This window comes from Gopherus evgoodei, unplaced genomic scaffold (genome assembly GCF_007399415.2).
Source record: "Gopherus evgoodei ecotype Sinaloan lineage unplaced genomic scaffold, rGopEvg1_v1.p scaffold_71_arrow_ctg1, whole genome shotgun sequence".
NCBI classification, from domain to species: domain Eukaryota; kingdom Metazoa; phylum Chordata; order Testudines; family Testudinidae; genus Gopherus; species Gopherus evgoodei.
In genome coordinates, this window is record NW_022060092.1 from 76,486 (window position 1) to 95,436 (window position 18,951).

Here is an 18,951-nt window from a genome sequence, read left to right on the forward strand (position 1 = left end):
CGATGGGAGGTGTGGCGCATCGCGGGAACCGGCCAATGGGGAGCGCGGGGGCCGATGGGAGGAGTGGCGCTGCCTAGGAACGGGCCAATGGGGAGCGCGGGGCGCAGGGGCCGATGGGAGGTGTGGCGCCGCCTAGGAACGGGCCGTGGCAGCTGGGCCCCGCCCCGCGCGGGGGATGCCGGGAGCCGCCGGCGATGAACGGGGCCGAGGCGGAGCCGGCCGGTTACAAGCGGCGCTACCGGGCCCTGAAGCGGCGCCTGAAGCTGCTGATCTACGTGAGGGGGGCGGGGCGGGGCGGGGCGGGTGTGGGGGGGGGTCGGGCTGCGGGGGGAGGGGCCGAGGGTGGGGGGGTCCGGGCCCGGCGCTAACCCCCCCGCCCCCCCCAGGAGCAGGAGTGTTTCCAGGAGGAGCTGCGCAAGGCCCAGCGGAAGCTGCTGAAAGTGTCGCGGGACAAAAGGTAACGGGGGGACCCGCCCCCCCCCCCCCGGCCGGCAGGGGCTGCGGGTCGGGAGTGAGGGGCACCGGCAGAGCTGGGGGGGCGGGGCAGGGCTGGCGGGGGCTGCGGGTCGGGAGTGAGGGGCACCGGCAGAGCTGGGGGGGCAGGGCTGGGCTGGCGGGGGCTGCGGGTCGGGAGTGAGGGGCACCGGCAGAGCTGGGGGGGCAGGGCTGGGCTGGCGGGGGCTGCGGGTCGAGAGTGAGGGGCACCGGCAGAGCTGGGGGGGGCAGGGCTGGGGGAGTGGGGGCTGCGGGTCGGGAGTGAGGGGCACCGGCAGAGCAGGGGGGGCAGGGCTGGGGGAGTGGGGGCTGCGGGTCGGGAGTGAGGGGCACCGGCAGAGCTCGGGGGGCAGGGCTGGGCTGGCAGGGGCTGCGGGTCGGGAGTGAGGGGCACCGGCAGAGCAGGGGGGGCAGGGCTGGGGGAGTGGGGGCTGCGGGTCGGGAGTGAGGGGCACCGGCAGAGCTGGGGGGGCAGGGCTGGGCTGGCAGGGGCTGCGGGTCGGGAGTGAGGGGCACCGGCAGAGCTGGGGGGGCAGGGGCTGCAGGTCGGGAGTGAGGGGCACCGGCAGAGCTGGGGGGGCAGGGCTGGGCTGGCAGGGGCCTGCGGGTCGGGAGTGAGGGGCACCGGCAGGGCTGGGCTGACAGGGGCTGCAGGTCGGGAGTGAGGGGCACCGGCAGAGCGGGGGGGGGGGAGTGGGGGGGACACCGGCTGGGCTGGGGGAGGGAGAGCGGGGGCGGGGGGGGACACCGGCTGGGCTGGGGGAGGGGGAGTGGGGGGGCACCTGCGGGGGAGGGGGAGTGGGGGGGACACCGGCGGGGGGAGGGGCTGCGTGGTGGGGTTTGGGGGTTTCTGACTCTGCAGTTTTTCCTGCCCAGCTTCCTTCTGGACCGGCTGCTGCACTACGAGAACGTGGATGAGGAATCGTCAGGTGCTGGCCGTGGCGGGGGTGGGGGTCGGGGGGTCCCTCCTGAGCTCGGCCCCGTGTTGCCGCCCTGTTCCCTTCCTGTAGCCCCCCAAAGCTTTCAAGCCGGGCTGGGGGTGTCACGGAGCCTTCTCCGGAGCCTAGCAAGGTTGGGGGACCCCGGGGAGGTGCCCAGCCCCTGAGTCGTGGTGCAGGGGTGTTCAACCTGGGGCATCCCCAGGGCCCTGCGGAGTGGGCATGTGGGGGCTGGCTCTGAGGGGGGTGGGGCTGGGGAGGGGTTGTCTGTGCGGGGGCTGGCGTGTGCTGGGGCATTTCAGGGGAGGGCTGATGGGAGGACCTAGGCTGTGGAAAGGGGCCACTGGGGGTGCAGGTTGTAGTGAGAGGAAGGTGCAGTGGGGGGCACAAGTCAGGAGGATTTGGGGGCTGTGTGTCAGGGGAAGGGCTGTGGCTGAGGAGGCCAGGGGATGCTGGTAATGAGGGGGCCAGTGGGGTTTGAATTGTGGGGGAAGGAGCGCAGGCTGTAGGGAGGTTAATGGGACCTGGGGGTGGCAGTGAATTGGGACAGACTGGATGGTGGTTCAGAGCAGGCTGTGGATGGGTGTCTTCCCCCAGTAACCCTCCCCTCATTGCCCTTCCAGACTCAGAGGCCACAGCCTCCTCGGAGAACAGTGATGGGGAGGGGCCCAAGGGGGCGGAGCCACAGCCACTGAAGAGGTGAGTATGAGGCCTCGCCTCCCCCTGGGGACGGGGTCTGTGCCAGAATCCAACATGGCTGGCCTGGTTTTCTGGGTAGAGCCACCATATTTAATGTGGGCAGTGGATGGGCATGTGCCAGTATGTGACATGGCTGCTCCTGTGGCAACTTCCTGTGTGTCTCTTCCCGCCTCCAGGAAGCGGAGCCCCCAGCTTGGTGGAGCCTCATCCCCATCATCCTCTGGTCTCTCTCTCCAGGCAACCTCAGGCTTCCCCCTGCAGGGCTCGGGGGCGCCCTCCCCCTACCTAAGCTCAGTGAGTGACCCCTCCACTTTGGGCAATGTGGTGCCAGAATCCAGTATGGCCTGCAGATGGGCTGTGGGCTGGTGATGTGATCTCTGCCAGTATCCAATATGTCTGCTGTAGCTTCAGGATAGGCCCCGTCTCCAGGAAAGGTGATGTCTGTTCCAGTAGCCAATATGGCTGCCATGGCTGTGTGGGCAGAGCTGCCATATTTAATATGGGCAGAGTTGGCACACTGCCAGTATCCAACATGGCTACCTTGGCTTCAAAGGCAGAGCCCTCATTGGCATCGGCTGAGTGGGGAGGTGCCACCCCCTGCCTTGCCCCCAGTCGCTCCATGGGGGTCACCCACCTCGCCGGCGCAGTTGTCAAGCAGTGGGGCTCTGTAGTAAAGCCGGCTGTGGGTGTCGGCTGTCCCGTGGGGGGGTGCTGTGCAGTGTGCATTAAGGCAGTGAGCATTGAGGGGGGCATTAGGAGGTGTTCCTTGGTGAGGGTGCACGGGCAGGGTTGTGTGGTGTTGTCTGGGTGATGGGATATGTGGGGATGCCCGGGGTGGTGGTGTGGGTTGAGTGCATTGTGTGTATGGGGGGTGTCCATCCTGCATTGCTCCCCCATTCTCTCACTCTGTCACCTTTTCTCCATCTCTCCTGTACTCCCTCCCTCCCCCCCATCCCCAGCTGGCCTCCCCCCCCTACAGCCCGTTCCCCTCCGAGTACCTGGCGCCGGAGCCCTGCGCCCCCCGCCCCGAACGCGCCCGCCCTGAGCGACGGGCCAAGGGCACCCGCAAGCTAAAGGTACTGCCTGGCCCGGGGGAGGAGTATGGGGGTCAGCTGGGGAGGGGTCATGTGTCTGGGGGGAGTTAGGGTGTGTGTTCGGGGGTTGGGAGCGAGGGGTCATGCAGGAGTCAAGCCCAGGACATGTGGGTTAGTGGGGAGTTGGTGGTGGGGTTCACATGTGGGGTGAAGGAGAGAGAGTGAGGGTTGGAGCAGAAGGAGTATGGGGGGTCAGGAGGAGGGGATGGAGGGGTTAGGGGAGGGAGTTCAGGACAGGTGGGGGGTTTGTGGGGAACACGGAGGGAGGTTCTGTGGGGGATGTGGTCAGCAGCCCCCTCACTTTCCCTCCCGTCTCTCCCTTACAGATGTCCCTGACCCCGGCCACCCATCCCGACTGCTCAGTGGTGGGGGGTCTCCCCTTCTCTTCACCCCGGGGGGGCCCTCTGGCCCCCCTCTCCTCCAAGCTCCCGCCCCCCACCATCCTCAGCACTGTGCCCCAGCAAATGTTCAGCGACGCGGGAGAGGGGAGTGGCGAAGACCCCCTGGATGGGGATGATGAGCTTGTCATAGATATACCGGAATAGGGGGGTTTGGGGGTGGCACCCCAGATACACACAGCTCAACACTGTGGTGGGGCCCCCAAGAGGCCCCCCTCAGTTTATTTCACATCCATTCCAATTGCATTAACAGGCTCCAGACATGCAAATTAACCAATTAAACAAGATTTTGGTATAAAAACAGTGCTGTGGCGACTTCAGTGACCCCTGACTGCCCCCCAACCCTCCCTGGCCCCCCTGAAATCCCAGAAGCCCTTAGAAGAAAAACCACTGAATGAGGCTGGTGGTTTTGGGGGGACCCTCCTGGTGCAAATGACCCTTTTTACAAACCGTTTTGTAAAAGGATGCTCCTTTAAGAGCAGGGGTGGGACTTTTGACTGCAGACAAAAAATTACTTTTAAAGGGGAAGGTGCTAAAATTGGTCCTTGAAAGGAGGGGTGTGTAGGAGCTAGTTTCCCCCCAATCTGAATACTGTTTTGCATAATTTTGCAGCAAGTGACAATTTGCATAGGAGGCCCCTCCCCCACATAACAGGGTGAGCGGAATGGAGTCAGTGTTGCCCCTCCCCCAGACAGACACAGCAGGGAGGGGGCGGGTTTCTTCCTGCCCCCGTGTAAACATGCAAGAGTCCTCGTGCAAAGGGCCCTGCTCCTGCGAGAGGCAGGCAGGGAGCTGCGGGCCCCAGGGCCAATCAGGGCGCGAAGGCCGAGGATGCTGGGAGCTGATTGGTCAGCGTGTGCCACTGCTCCCAGCGCTGGTCCGGGGTCTGCAGGCAGCCCAGCCAGTGCCGCAGCCGCTCGCCCTGCGAGCCCAGGCCCAGGGTCGTGCCACCTGCGGGGAGAGGGGGTTAGGGTGCCGCTTGCCCGGCCCCCACCCTGCCCCACGGAGCCCCTTGCCCGGCCCCCCCAGCCCCCCACCCTGCCCCACGGAGCCCCTTGCCTGGCCCCCTTGCCCGGCCCCCCCCAGCCCCTTCCCCTGCCCCACGGAGCCCCTTGCCCGGCCCCCCCAGCCCCACGGAGCCCCTTGCCTGGCCCCCCCAGCCCCCCACCCTGCCCCACGGAGCCCCTTGCCCGGCCCCCCTGCCCCACGGAGCCCCTTGCCTGGCCCCCCAGCCCCCCACCCTGCCCCACGGAGCCCCTTGCCCGGCCCCCCTGCCCCACGGAGCCCCTTGCCTGGCCCCCCAGCCCCCCACCCTGCCCCACGGAGCCCCTTGCCCGGCCCCCCTGCCCCACGGAGCCCCTTCCCCGGCCCCCCCAGCCCCTTCCCCTGCCCCACGGAGCCCCTTGCCCGGCCCCCCCAGCCCCACGGAGCCCCTTGCCTGGCTCTCCGGCGGGCCCGGGCCCAGCCCCTTCCCCTGCCCCACGGAGCCCCTTGCCTGGCTCTCCGGGCCCTGCCCCATGGTGTCCCCTGCTCAGCTCCCCCACCCCATTGGTGCCGCTTATCCTGCCCTCTGCCCCCCGGCCGAGCCTGCCCGCGGCCCCGCACCGATGAAGTCGTTGGATTTCCCGATGTCGTAGTCCCAGACTGTGATCTCCAGGGATTTCTGCGCCAGCTCCGGGGGGGCGATTTCGTAGAAGAATTCCTGAGGGAGGGGGGAGGAGGTGGTCAGGCCAAGACCCCCAACAGCCGAGGGCGTTACAGCAAAGTGTAGGGGTGCTCTGGGGCCCCGGCCCCCCCACCTGGAGCCCCACCCGCTGCACCTCGTTATATTCAGGGTTCAGCGTTTTCTTCTTCACGCTCGTTTTGTGCTTCGATTTCTTCTCCATGTCTGGTTTGAGGTACCTGCCCAGAGAGAGACAGGATGAACCCAGGAGCCCGCCCTGCCCCTCTCCTCCCAGAGCTCGGAGAGAACCCAGGAGTCCTGGGCTGCCAGCTCCCTCCCCCCCGCTCTAAACCACCAGCCCCCACTCCCCTCCCAGGGCTGCAGAGAGAACCCAGGAGTCCTAGGCTCCCAGCCCCCCTCCCCACTCTAAAACACCAGCCCGCACTCCCCTCCCAGAGCTGGGGAGAGAACCCAGGAGTCCTGGCTGCCAGCCCCCCCCCACTCTAACCCACCAGCCCCCACTCCCCTCCCAGAGCTGCAGAGAGAACCCAGGAGTCCTGGGCTGCCAGCCCCCTCCCCCCGCTCTAAACCACCAGCCCCCACTCCCCTCCCAGAGCTCGGAGAGAACCCAGGAGTCCTGGGCTGCCAGCCCCCTCCCCCCGCTCTAAACCACCAGCCCCCACTCCCCTCCCAGAGCTGGGGAGAGAACCCAGGAGTCCTGGCTCCCAGCCCCCCCTGCTCTGACCCACCAGCCCCCACTCCCCTCCCAGAGCCGGGCAGAGAACCCAGGAGTCCTGGGCTGCCAGCCCCCTCCCCCCGCTCTAAACCACCAGCCCCCACTCCCTTCCCAGAGCTGGGGAGAGAACCCAGGCGTCCGGGCTCCCAGCCCCTACCCTGTCCCAGAGCTGGGGAGAGAACCCAGGCGTCCGGGCTCCCAGCCCCCCTCCCCACTCTAAACCACCAGCCCCCACTCCCCTCCCAGGGCTGCAGAGAGAACCCAGGAGTCCTGCAGTTTCCCTAACTCCACCAGAGGGCGCTCTTGCTCTGCGTATGCCTGGTTTAAACTCAGGACACCGATTTTGGGGGTGGGCCCCACTCCCAGCTCTGCTCCGCGCCAGGCTCCCCACTTTCACCTCCACCCCATCCCCTTTCATCCTCCCCTGCGTGCACCCCAATTTCTCCCAGCCCTGCTCAGCGACCTCCCCCCCTCCGCTTCCCAGTACTCTCTAAGTCTTTGCACCTGGGCCCCCTGAATCCAATCCCTTCTCCCCACTGTTTGGCCCCCTCGTCTTCCCGCCCCGTCCCCCACCCAGCGCCCTCTGCCTCACACCCTTCCTCCCTGTTCCCAGAGCCCTCTCCCTTTCCCCGCCCCCCAGACTCCCAACTGCCCATGTTTGCCTCCCTCAACCTCACTGCGCCCCCCCCCACCCCGTGCCCGTCCCTCCAGCTCACGTTTTGACGTAGGGGTCGGAGTAGCCGTTGACATCCATGGCGGCCAGGTGAGCGCAGCGCAGAATTCCCACCAGCAGCCCACGGCGCTCGGAGCTGTACGTCAGCGCCAGCAGGATCCGACCCCGCTCCTCCAGCTCCCACTGCTCTGCCTGCTCCAGCTGTGGGGGGTAAGGGGACCTTGTCAGCACACCCTCACGCTGCTACGGGGGACCCAGGCATCCGGGACGGCTCCCCGGCGCTCCCAGAGCCTGGAATGGGAATGGGACCCAGGCATCTGGGATGGCTCTCAGGGGCCTGGTGGCACTCCTAGACAGTGGGATGGGAATGGGACCCAGGCGTCCGGGCCGTCTCCCCAGGGGCCCCCCGGCGCTCCCAGAGCCTGGGATGGGAATGGGACCCAGGACTCTGGGACGGCTCCTCAGGGGACCCTGCGGCGCTCCCAGAGACACACACGGGATGGGAATGGGACCCAGGAGTCTGGGACGGCTCCTCAGGGGACCCTGCGGCGCTCCCAGAGACACACACGGGATGGGAATGGGACCCAGGCGTCTGGGATGGCTCCTCAGGGGCTCCGTGGTGCTCCCAGAGACACACACGGGATGGGAATGGGACCCAGGAGTCTGGGACGGCTCCTCAGGGGACCCTGCGGCGCTCCCAGAGACACACACGGGATGGGAATGGGACCCAGGCGTCTGGGACGGCTCCTCAGGGGCTCCGTGGTGCTCCCAGAGACACACACGGGATGGGAATGGGACCCAGGCGTCTGGGATGGCTCCTCAGGGGCTCCGTGGTGCTCCCAGAGACACACACGGGATGGGAATGGGACCCAGGCGTCTGGGACGGCTCCTCAGGGGACCCCCGGCGCTCCCAGAGACACACACGGGATGGGACCCAGGCATCCGGGGAGGGATAACCGGCATGGGGGGAGGGGTCCTACCTCTCTGAGGTAACAGGAGATTCCTCGCAATGCGGCTGACATGGCGGACGGGGAGGCCAGCTGGAGATGGGGGAGGGAGGCAGCGGGAGAAGAAGAGTCAAAAAACCAGCTCCCTGCATGACACCCCCCCCGCACATCTGGAAAGGCACTGACTGCTATGGCCCAGCTGGGCAATCTCTGGGGCACATCTGGAAAGGGGAAGGGGCTGGAACACGGTGTATGTTAGAGTTGTGGCCCCAGGGAACAGCTAGAAAAGGAGCAGCCAAAGAACATCTGGCTACTGCTCTGGGGCACATCTGGAATTGGGCTCATACTAGCACAGGGAGTGGTAACAAAGGCACATCTGGCAGATGCCATGTGGCACATCTGGGATTGGGCAGGAGGCAGCTGCAGTGCTAGAGGGACCAGCTGGACACGGGAGGGCCTCTCGCACATCTGGACCGTCCAGCAAGGCGCATCTGGCTGGGGGAGGGGCCGGGGGGTCTCACCGGGATCTGAGGTTCCAGGCAGATGTTGAAATGCTTCTTCTGGGCAGGCCTGAGGCGCCGGAGCGGCACTCGGGTCTCCCCGATGAACTCATTATGGGTCAGCTTGTCCTCGTCACAGACTGAGACCCTGGGGGAGACGTGGAGTTGGGTCTGCGGGTCGAGAGCGAGGGGCACCGTATGGGGAGGGGTGCCATGTGGGAAGGGGGCTGCGGGTCGGAAGTGAGGGGCACCATGTGGGTCGGAGGCTGCGGGTCGGGAGTGAGGGGCACCACAGGGAGAGGGGGCTGTGGGGCTGGAGTTTCAGGCATCGTTTGGGTCTGGGGTGGCAGGTCAGGAGTGAGAGGCACCATGCAGGTCGGGAGTGAGGGGCTCTGTGTGGGTCAGGGGCTGTGGGTCGGGAGTGAGGGGCACCACGGGGGGAAGGGGGCTGCAGGTCGGGAGTGAGGGGCACCGTGTGGGTCGGGGGCTGCGGGTCGGGAGTGAGGGGCACCATGTGGGTCGGGGGCTGTGGGTCGGGAGTGAGGGGCACCACGGCGGGGGAGAGGGCTGCAGGTCGGGAGTGAGGGGCACCACGGGGGGGAGGGGGCTGCGGGTCGGGAGTGAGGGGCACCATGTGGGTCGGGGGCTGCGGGTCGGGAGTGAGGGGCACCACGGGGGGGGAGGGGGCTGCAGATTAGGAGTGAGGGGCACCGTGGGGGGAAGGGGCTGCGGGTTGGGAGTGAAGGGCACCATGCAGGTCGGGAGTGAGGGGCACTGTGTGGGTCGGGGGCTGCGGGTCGGGAGTGAGGGGCACCATGTGGGTCGGGGGCTGCAGGTCGGGAGTGAGGGGCACCACGGGGGGGGAGGGGGCTGCGGGTCGGGAGTGAGGGGCACCATGTGGGTCGGGGGCTGTGGGTCGGGAGTGAGGGGCACCACGGCGGGGGAGAGGGCTGCAGGTCGGGAGTGAGGGGCACCACGGGGGGGAGGGGGCTGCGGGTCGGGAGTGAGGGGCACCATGTGGGTCGGGGGCTGCGGGTCGGGAGTGAGGGGCACCACGGCGGGGGAGGGGCCTGCAGGTCGGGAGTGAGGGGCACCATGTGGGTCGGGGGCTGCGGGTCGGGACTGAGGGGCACCGTGTGGGTCGGGGGCTGCGGGTCGGGAGTGAGGGGCACCACGGCGGGGGAGGGGGCTGCAGGTCGGGAGTGAGGGGCACCGTGTGGGTCGGGGGCTGTGGGTTGGGACTGAGGTGCACCATGTGGGTCGGGGGCTGTGGGTCGGGAGTGAGGGGCACCGTGTGGGTCGGGGGCTGCGGGTCAGGAGTGAGGGGCACCACGGCGGGGGAGGGGGCTGCAGGTCGGGAGTGAGGGGCACCGTGTGGGTCGGGGGCTGGGGGTCAGGAGTGAGGGGCACCACGGCGGGGGAGGGGGCTGCAGGTCGGGAGTGAGGGGCACCGTGTGGGTCGGGGGCTGTGGGTTGGGACTGAGGTGCACCATGCAGGTCGGGACTGAGGGGCACCGTGTGGGTCGGGGGCTGCGGGTCGGGAGTGAGGGGCACCACGGCGGGGGAGGGGGCTGCGGGTCGGGAGTGAGGGGCACCGTGTGGGTCGGGGGCTGCGGGTCGGGAGTGAGGGGCACCACGGCGGGGGAGGGGGCTGCAGGTCGGGAGTGAGGGGCACCACGGGGGGGAGGGGGCTGCAGGTCGGGAGTGAGGGGCACCGTGTGGGTCGGGGGCTGCGGGTCGGGAGTGAGGGGCACCACGGGGGGGAGGGGGCTGCAGGTCGGGAGTGAGGGGCACCGTGTGGGTCGGGAGTGAGGGGCGCCACGGGGGGGAGGGGGCTGCGGGTCGGGAGTGAGGGGCACCACGGCGGGGGAGGGGGCTGCAGGTCGGGAGTGAGGGGCACCGTGTGGGTCGGGAGTGAGGGGCGCCACGGGGGGGAGGGGGCTGCGGGTCGGGAGTGAGGGGCACCACGGCGGGGGGCTCACCGCAGGGTTTTCCGGGCCATGTCCTCCCCCGTGATGCCCGTGTACGTCAGCCCCTCGTTCCACACGGGGTTCAGGGTGTTCCGCTGCGTTCGCGTCTTCAGCTTGTTGGCCTGGCGGTGGGGGAGAGGGACGCGGATAAAGCAGCGGGTTCCAGCGCGTCCGCCCAAGGCCAGTATGAACCAGTATGGACCAGCAGGCCCATAAACTGATACCGACCGGTTTCCCTGGGCTGAGCTGGTAAGAAGTGGTGGGGCCCGGGACAAACCGGAACGGCCCAGCCCTGAGCTGGTTGTTCCAGGATCAACCGGCCAGGCCCAGTGCGGAGCAGCACAGACCAGTGTGGCCAGGTCTGGGAGGGCCGGGGGGTGTCCGGGCCTGGGGTGTGAGGGGGGTAATGGGGGGCGTATGTACCTTGCAGGCCCCCGGCAGCAGGTGAAGTTTGACGTAGGGATCGGCCAGGCCATTAAAATCCATTGGCTTCAGCCCCTGGGGGAGAGAGAGATCAGAGCCCCCCCAGCTCCCTACGGCCCCGTAACTTCCCTGCACCATGGAGGTGCTGCCTTCCCCAGTGACCCCCAACCCCTCCCCCCAACTGCTCCAGGGCCCCCAAATGACTGAGCCCCGAACCAGCCCACAGCACCCACCCAGGGGCTCACCCCAGACTGTCCCCCCGGGGACTCCCCCATTTCACAGCCCAGAGCAAACCAGGCTCCAGGATGGGGAGGTTTGGCAGAGATCTGAGCCTTGGGGGCAGGGCTGGTCTGGCAGGGGCTGCGGGTCGGGAGTGAGGGGCACCGGCAGAGCTGGGGGGGCAGGGCTGGGCTGGCAGGGGCTGCGGGTCGGGAGTGAGGGGCACCGGCAGAGCTGGGGGGGGCAGGGCTGGGCTGGCAGGGGCTGCGGGTCGGGAGTGAGGGGCACCGGCAGAGCGGGGGGGGGGCAGGGCTGGGCTGGCGGGGGCTGCGGGTCGGGAGTGAGGGGCACTGGCAGAGCTGGGGGGGCAGGGCTGGGCTGGCGGGGGCTGCGGGTCGGGAGTGAGGGGCACTGGCAGGGCTGGGCTGGCAGGGGCTGCGGGTCGGGAGTGAGGGGCACCGGCAGAGCTGGGGGGGCAGGGCTGGGCTGGCAGGGGCTGCGGGTCGGGAGTGAGGGGCACCGGCAGAGCTGCGGGGGGGCAGGGCTGGGCTGGCAGGGGCTGCAGGTCGGGAGTGAGGGGCACCGGCAGAGCTGGGGGGGGCAGGGCTGGGCTGGCGGGGCTGCGGGTCGGGAGTGAGGGGCACCGGCAGAGCTGGGGGGGCAGGGCTGGGCTGGCGGGGGCTGCGGGTCGGGAGTGAGGGGCACCGGCAGAAAAGGGTGGGGGGTAGGGCTGGGCTGGCAGGGGCTGCGGGTCGGGAGTGAGGGGCACCGGCAGTGCTGGGGGGGGCAGGGCTGGGCTAGCAGGGGCTGCGGGTCGAGAGTGAGGGGCACCGGCAGTGCTGGGGGGGGCAGGGCTGGGCTAGCAGGGGCTGCGGGTCGGGAGTGAGGGGCACTGGCAGAGCTGGGGTAGGGGGCAGGGCTGGGCTGGCGGGGGCTGCGGGTCGAGAGTGAGGGGCACCGGCAGAGCTGGGGGGGGCAGGGCTGGGCTGGCGGGGGCTGCGGGTCGGGAGTGAGGGGCACCGGCAGAGCTGGGGGGGGCAGGGCTGGGCTAGCAGGGGGCTGCGGGTTGGGAGTGAGGGGCACTGGCAGAGCTGGGGTAGGGGGCAGGGCTGGGCTGGCGGGGGCTGCGGGTCGAGAGTGAGGGGCACCGGCAGAGCTGGGGGGGGCAGGGCTGGGCTGGCGGGGCTGCGGGTCGGGAGTGAGGGGCACCGGCAGAGCTGGGGGGGGCAGGGCTGGGCTAGCAGGGGGCTGCGGGTTGGGAGTGAGGGGCACCGGCAGAGCTGGGGTAGGGGGCAGGGCTGGGCTGGCAGGGGCTGCGGGGCGGGAGTGAGGGGCACCGGCAGAGCTGGGGGGGCAGGACTGGGCTGGCAGGGGCTGCGGGTCGGGAGTGAGGGGCACCGGCAGAGCTGGGGGGGCAGGGCTGGGCTGGCGGGGGGGGCCGTGGGTCGAGAGTGAGGGGCAGCGGCAGAGCTGGGGGGGGCAGGGCTGGGCTGGCGGGGGGGCCGTGGGTCGAGAGTCCTACCTTGGCCCGGAGGATGGTGCAGTGCAGGGTGCAGCTCTCGGGGTCATAGAGCAGGTCAAACTCTAGGGTCCCCAGAGCCGCTGTGGGAAAGAAAACCAGGATCAATCAGAGCCCCCCCCAACTCCCCAGACACTCGGCTGTGCACCCCGACTCCCCAGCACCTGTCACCTACTCATAGCCCAGCTCGCCATCTACCTCCCCGCACGGCCGCTCGGCTCCGCACCTCCCTTCCATCCCCATGCACCCCTCTATCTATCCCCCCACACCCCCTCTATCTATCCCCCACACCCCCTCTATCTATCCCCATCCACCCCTCTATCTATCCCCCCACACCCCCTCTATCTATCCCCCACACCCCCTCTATCCATCCCCATCCACCCCTCTATCCATCCCCATCCACCCCTCTATCTATCTATCCCCCCACACCCCCTCTGTCTATCCATCCCCATCCACCCCCTCTATCTATCCATCCCCATCCACCCCTCTATCTATCCCCCACACCCCCTCTATCCATCCCCCCACACCCCCTCTATCTATCTATCCCCCCACACCCCCTCTATCCATCCCCATCCACCCCTCTATCTATCCCCCCACACCCCCTCTATCCATCCCCCCACACACCCCTATCTATCCATCCCCCACACCCCCTCTATCCATCCCCATCCACCCTCTCTATCTATCCCCCCACACCCCCTCTATCTATCTATCCCCCCACACCCCCTCTATCCATCCCCATCCACCCCTCTATCTATCCCCCCACACCCCCTCTATCTATCTATCCCCCCACACCCCCTCTCTCTATCCATCCCCATCCATCCCCTCTCTCTATCCATCCCCATCCACCCGCTCTATCTATCCCCCCACACCCCCCTATCTATCCATCCCCATCCACCCCCTCTATCTATCCCCCCACACCCCCCTATCTATCCATCCCCATCCACCCCCTCTATCTATCCCCCCACACCCCCCTATCTATCCATCCCCATCCACCACCTCTATCTATCCCCATCCACCCCCTCTATCTATCCCCCCACACCCCCTCTATCTATCCATCCCCATCCACCCCCTCTATCTATCCCCCCACACTCCCTCTATCTATCCATCCCCATCCACCCCCTCTATCTATCCATCCCCCACACCCCCTCTATCTATCCATCCCCCACACCCCTCTATCTATCCCCCCACACTCCCTCTATCTATCCATCCCCATCCACCCCTCTATCTATCCCCCCACACTCCCTCTATCTATCCATGCCCATCCACCCCCTCTATCTATCCATCCCCCCCACCCCCTCTATCCATCCCCCATGCCCCCTCTATCTATCCATCCCCATCCACCCCCTCTATCTATCCCCCCACACCCCCTCTATCTATCCATCCCCATCCACCCCCTCTATCTATCCCCATCCACCCCTCTATCTATCCATCCCCATCCACCCCCTCTATCTACCCCCACACTCCCTCTATCTATCCATCCCCCACACCCCCTCTATCTATCCCCCACACCCCCTCTATCTATCCATCCCCCCACATCCCTCTATCTATCCCCGCACACCCCCTCTATCTATCCATCCCCATCCACCCCCTCTATCTATCCCCCCACACCCGCTCTATCTATCCCCCCACACCCCCTCTATCTATCCATCCCCATCCATCCCCTCTCTCTATCCATCCCCATCCACCCCCTCTATCTATCCCCCCACCCCCCCCTATCTATCCATCCCCATCCACCCCCTCTATCTATCCCCATCCACCCCTCTGTCTATCTATCCCCCCACACCCCCTCTATCTATCCATCCCCATCCATCCCCTTCTATCTATCCCCCCACACCCCCTCTATCTATCCATCCCCCACACCCCCTCTATCTATCCCCCACACTCCCTCTATCTATCCATCCCCATCCATCCCCTCTATCTATCCCCCCACACCCCCTCTATCTATCCATCCCCCACACCCCCTCTATCTATCCCCCACACTCCCTCTATCTATCCATCCCCATCCATCCCCTCTCTCTATCCATCCCCATCCACCCCCTCTATCTATCCCCCCACACTCCCTCTATCTATCCATCCCCATCCACCCCCTCTATCTATCCATCCCCCACACCCCCTCTATCTATCCCCCATGCCCCCTCTATCTATCCATCCCCATCCACCCCTCTATCTATCCCCCCACACCCCCTCTATCTATCCATGCCCATCCACCCCCTCTATCTATCTATCCCCATCCACCCCTCTATCTATCCATCCCCCCACATCCCTCTATCTATCCCCACACACCCTCTCTATCTCTCTATCTATCTGTCTATCTCTGTCCCGGACGCCTGGGTCTCACTGCGCAGCCCGGTCTCTGGGGGCGCTGCAGGGCCCCCTAGGCGACCCGTCCCGGACGCCTGGGTCCCCTCCCCCTTCCAGCCACTTACTGGTGTCATCCGAGTCACAGCTGTCGGCCTCGTATCCCTGCTCTGCAGGCCCCGAGCCGAGGGGGGTATCGAGAGGGGCGGGCGGGCGGCAGGGCCCCCCCCTGTCCTGCGCGGGGCCCTCCCCAGGGCTGCGGCGGGGGAAGTAGTCGGAGATCTGGCGGATGGGGCGGATGGGGCCTGGGCTCACGTCGATGGCCATGTGCTCGCGGATCGGCACCGGGGGCTTCCCGCGACCCCCGCCCCGGCCGGACATGCATGCGCCCTGCGAGGAGGGGGGCGGGGGTTCACCGGGCTGCGGGGGGGGTCAGAGCCGCTCCCCCTGCAGCCCCCAGCTCCGTCCCCTTCCCCCCACCGCCTGCGCTGCCCCCCAGATCCATCCCCCTCCTCCGCTGCCCCCCACCCCTGCTCTACCCCCCAGCTCCGTCCCCCACCTGCCTCCCCCTCCTCCACTGCCCCCCACCCCTGCTCTACCCCCCAGCTCCATCTCCCACCTGCATCCCCCTCCTCCACTGCCCCCACCCCTGCTCTACCCCCCAGCTCCATCTCCCACCTGCCTCCCCCTCCTCCACTGCCCCCACCCCTGCTCTACCCCCCAGCTCCATCTCCCACCTGCATCCCCCTCCTCCGCTGCCCCCCACCCCTGCTCTACCCCCCAGCTCCGTCCCCCACCTGCATCCCCCTCCTCCACTGCCCCCACCCCTGCTCTACCCCCCAGCTCCGTCACCCACCTGCATTCCCCTCCTCCACTGCCCCCACCCCTGCTCTACCCCCCAGCTCCGTCCCCACCTGCATCCCCCTCCTCCACTGCCCCCCACCCCTGCTCTACCCCCCAGCTCCGTCCCCCACCTGCATCCCCCTCCTCCACTGCCCCCACCCCTGCTCTACCCCCCAGCTCCGTCACCCACCTGCCTCCCCCTCCTCCACTGCCCCCACCCCTGCCCTACCTCCCAGCTCCGTCACCCACCTGCCTCCCCCTCCTCCACTGCCCCCCACCCCTGCTCTACCCCCCAGCTCCGTCCCCACCTGCATCCCCCTCCTCCACTGCCCCCACCCCTGCCCTATCCCCCAGCTCCGTCCCCACCTGCCTCCCCCTCCTCCACTACCCCCCACCCCAGCCCTACCTCCCAGCTCCGTCCCCCACCTGCATCCCCCTCCTCCGCTGCCCCCCACCCCTGCCCTACCTCCCAGCTCCGTCCCCCACCTGCATCCCCCTCCTCCACTGCCCCCCACCCCTGCTCTACCCCCCAGCTCCGTCCCCCACCTGCATCCCCATCCTCCACTGCCCCCCACCCCTGCCCTACCCCCCAGCTCCGTCCCCACCTGCATCCCCCTCCTCCACTGCCCCCACCCCTGCTCTACCCCCCAGCTCCGTCCCCACCTGCCTCCCCCTCCTCCCCTGACCCCCACCCCTGCTCTACCCCCCAGCTCCGTCCCCCACCTACATCCCCCTCCCCCACTGCCCCCCACCCCTGCTCTACCTCCCAGCTCCGTCCCCCACCTGCATCCCCCTCCCCCACTGCCCCCACCCCTGCCCAACCCCCCAGCTCCGTCCCCCACCTGCCTCCCCCTCCTCCACTGCCCCCCACCCCTGCCCTACCCCCCAGCTCCGTCCCCCACCTGCCTCCCCCTCCTCCACTGCCCCCCACCCCTGCTCTATCCCCCAGCTCCGTCCCCCACCTGCATCCCCCTCCTCCACTGCCCCCACCCCTGCCCTATCCCCCAGCTCCGTCCCCCACCTGCATCCCCCTCCTCCACTGCCCCCACCCCTGCTCTACCCCCCAGCTCCGTCCCCACCTGCCTCCCCCTGCTCTACCCCCCAGCTCCGTCCCCCACCTGCCTCCCCCTCCTCCACTGCCCCCCACCCCTGCTCTAGCCCCCAGCTCCGTCCCCCACCTGCATCCCCCTCCTCCACTGCCCCCACCCCTGCCCTACCTCCCAGCTCCGTCCCCCACCTGCATCCCCCTCCTCCACTGCCCCCCACCCCTGCTCTACCCCCCAGCTCCGTCCCCCACCTGCATCCCCCTCCTCCACTGCCCCCACCCCTGCTCTACCCCCCAGCTCCGTCCCCCACCTGCATCCCCCTCCTCGCCTTGCCCCCTCCCCTCAGCCTCCGGACCCCAGTTCCATTCCCCTCCCTCCTCTGCCCCCCAAACCTCCCCCCGCCCCCGCTACCTGCTCCCTTCTCGCCGGCAACAGGTAGCTGGAGGGATCGCGCCTGGCGGGAGGAGCAGCCGGAGGATCGGCGGGGGGGCGAGTCCAGAGGGGCGGGGCTGGGCTGGGCGGACAGACAGACCCGGGCGGTGTGATGGGGAGACCCGGGGGCTACCGGGGAAACCAGAACAGCGAATTCACCCCAAAGGAGGTGAAGGCGAGGGAAGGCGGGGAGGGGGGCTGGGAGCCAGGACGCCTGGGTTCTCTCCTGCGTAAATAAAGCAAGAAAGAGACTTTAGTACAGGGTGAGCCGGAGCCCCCCACTCCCGCCCCGCAGCCCCCGCCAGCCCAGCCCTGCCCCCCCAGCTCTGCCGGTGCCCCCCACTCCCGCCCCGCAGCCCCCGCCAGCCCAGCCCTGCCGGAGCCCCCCACTCCCGCCCCGCAGCCCCCGCCAGCCCAGCCCTGCCCCCCCCAGCTCTGCCGGAGCCCCCCACTCCCGCCCCGCAGCCCCCGCCAGCCCAGCCCTGCCCCCCCCAGCTCTGCCGGAGCCCCTCACTGCCAACCCGCAGCCTCCGCCAGCCCAGCCCTGCCCCCCCCCCAGCTCTGCCGGTGCCCCTCACTCCCGACCCGCAGCCCCCGCCAGCCCAGCCCCCCCCCAGCTCTGCCGGTGCCCCTCACTCCCGACCCGCAGCCCCTGCCAGCCCAGCCCTGCCCCCCAGCTCTGCCGGTGTCCCCCACTCCCGACCCGCAGCCCCCGCCAGCCCAGCCCCCCCCCCAGCTCTGCCGGTGCCCCTCACTCCCGACCCGCAGCCCCTGCCCCCCCCAGCCCTGCCCCCCCAGCTCTGGCAGTGCCCCTCACTCCCGACCCGCAGCCCCTGCCAGCCCAGCCCTGCTCCCCCAGCTCTGCCGGTGCCCCTCACTCCTGACCCGCAGCCCCTGCCAGCCCAGCCCTGCCCCCCCCAGCTCTGCCGGTGCCCCTCACTCCCTCCCCCAGCCCCTGCCAACCCAGCCCTGCCCCCCCAGCTCTGCCGGTGCCCCTCACTCCTGACCTGCAGCCCCGCCAGCCCAGCCCTGCCCCCCCCAGCTCTGCCGGTGTCCCCCACTCCCGACCCGCAGCCCCCGCCAGCCCAGCCCTGCCCCCCCAGCTCTGCCGGTGCCCCTCACTCCCGACCCGCAGCCCCTGCCAGCCCAGCCCTGCCCCCCCAGCTCTGCCGGTGCCCCTCACTCCTGACCCGCAGCCCCTGCCAGCCCAGCCCTGCCCCCCCCAGCTCTGCCGGTGCCCCTCACTCCCTCCCCCAGCCCCTGCCAACCCAGCCCTGCCCCCCCAGCTCTGCCGGTGTCCCCCACTCCCGACCCGCAGCCCCTGCCAGCCCAGCCCTGCCCCCCCCCAGCTCTGCCGGTGCCCCTCACTCCTGACCTGCAGCCCCCGCCAGCCCAGCCCTGCCCCCCCAGCTCTGCCGGTGTCCCCCACTCCCGACCCGCAGCCCCTGCCAGCCCAGCCCTGCCCCCCCCCCAGCTCTGCCGGTGCCCCTCACTCCTGACCTGCAGCCCCCGCCAGCCCAGCCCTGCCCCCCCAGCTCTGCCGGTGTCCCCCACTCCCGACCCGCAGCCCCCGCCAGCCCAGCCCTGCCCCCCCAGCTCTGCCGGTGCCCCTCACTCCCGCCCCGCAGCCCCCGCCAGCCCAGCCCTGCCCCCCCAGCTCTGCCGGTGCCCCTCACTCCCGCCCCGCAGCCCCCGCCAGCCCAGCCCTGCCCCCCCAGCTCTGCCGGTGCCCCTCACTCCCGACCCGCAGCCCCTGCCAGCCCAGCCCTGCCCCCCCAGCTCTGCCGGTGCCCCTCACTCCCGCCCCGCAGCCCCCGCCAGCCCAGCCCTGCCCCCCCAGCTCTGCCGGTGCCCCTCACTCCCGACCCGCAGCCCCTGCCAGCCCAGCCCTGCCCGCTCACAGGAGATAAATGCGGGATTCTCTCGACCAGGGAATATACCTGGGAGATTCAGAGATTTCATATCTCCCCCCTCCCCGCCTCCTGCTCCACTGCCCCCCCATCCATGTTGCCATGACAACTCCCAACCTGGTCCAGTTCCAGGCCAGGAAATATTCCC

General features: G+C 69.1%; 2 protein-coding genes across 3 annotated transcripts; one reads left to right on the forward strand and one right to left on the reverse strand.

The window, feature by feature from the left end:
* Positions 1–158: 158 nt before the first annotated feature.
* INO80E (INO80 complex subunit E) lies at positions 159–3,925 on the forward strand. Its single transcript, XM_030547767.1, has 7 exons — positions 159–275; positions 387–457; positions 1,372–1,424; positions 2,057–2,132; positions 2,309–2,426; positions 3,092–3,208; positions 3,553–3,925. The coding sequence occupies exons 1-7, from the start codon at positions 195–197 to the stop codon at positions 3,769–3,771; spliced, it is 735 nt and encodes a 244-aa protein (XP_030403627.1). The 5' UTR covers positions 159–194; the 3' UTR covers positions 3,772–3,925.
* DOC2A (double C2 domain alpha) lies at positions 3,761–18,826 on the reverse strand. Of its 2 annotated transcripts, XM_030547765.1 has the most exons (12): positions 18,795–18,826; positions 16,873–17,119; positions 14,701–14,962; positions 12,278–12,357; positions 10,537–10,611; positions 10,126–10,235; positions 8,165–8,291; positions 7,677–7,736; positions 6,740–6,897; positions 5,445–5,526; positions 5,230–5,326; positions 3,761–4,575 (listed from the first exon to the last, which is right to left on the reverse strand). In XM_030547765.1, the coding sequence occupies exons 3-12, from the start codon at positions 14,951–14,953 to the stop codon at positions 4,436–4,438; spliced, it is 1,182 nt and encodes a 393-aa protein (XP_030403625.1). In that variant the 5' UTR covers positions 14,954–14,962; positions 16,873–17,119; positions 18,795–18,826; the 3' UTR covers positions 3,761–4,435. The 2 variants fall into 2 exon arrangements, with proteins under 2 accessions (XP_030403625.1, XP_030403626.1); XM_030547766.1 differs by lacking the exon at positions 18,795–18,826 and having other exon boundaries at positions 14,701–14,854; positions 16,873–17,012.
* Between the last annotated feature and the right edge of the window lie 125 nt (positions 18,827–18,951).

Coding starts and splice junctions, on each gene's coding strand:
- INO80E (XM_030547767.1), top strand. CDS start 195: ATGAACGGGGCCGAGGCGGAGCCGGCCGGTTACAAGCGGCGCTACCGG. Junction 276..386: donor GCCTGAAGCTGCTGATCTAC/GTGAGGGGGGCG, acceptor CGCCCCCCCCAG/GAGCAGGAGTGTTTCCAGGA. Junction 1,425..2,056: donor CGTGGATGAGGAATCGTCAG/GTGCTGGCCGTG, acceptor TTGCCCTTCCAG/ACTCAGAGGCCACAGCCTCC.
- DOC2A (XM_030547765.1), bottom strand. CDS start 14,953: ATGTCCGGCCGGGGCGGGGGTCGCGGGAAGCCCCCGGTGCCGATCCGC. Junction 10,612..12,277: donor GCACCATCCTCCGGGCCAAG/GTAGGACTCTCG, acceptor TCTCTCCCCCAG/GGGCTGAAGCCAATGGATTT. Junction 7,737..8,164: donor GCCTGGAACCTCAGATCCCG/GTGAGACCCCCC, acceptor CCCCATCTCCAG/CTGGCCTCCCCGTCCGCCAT.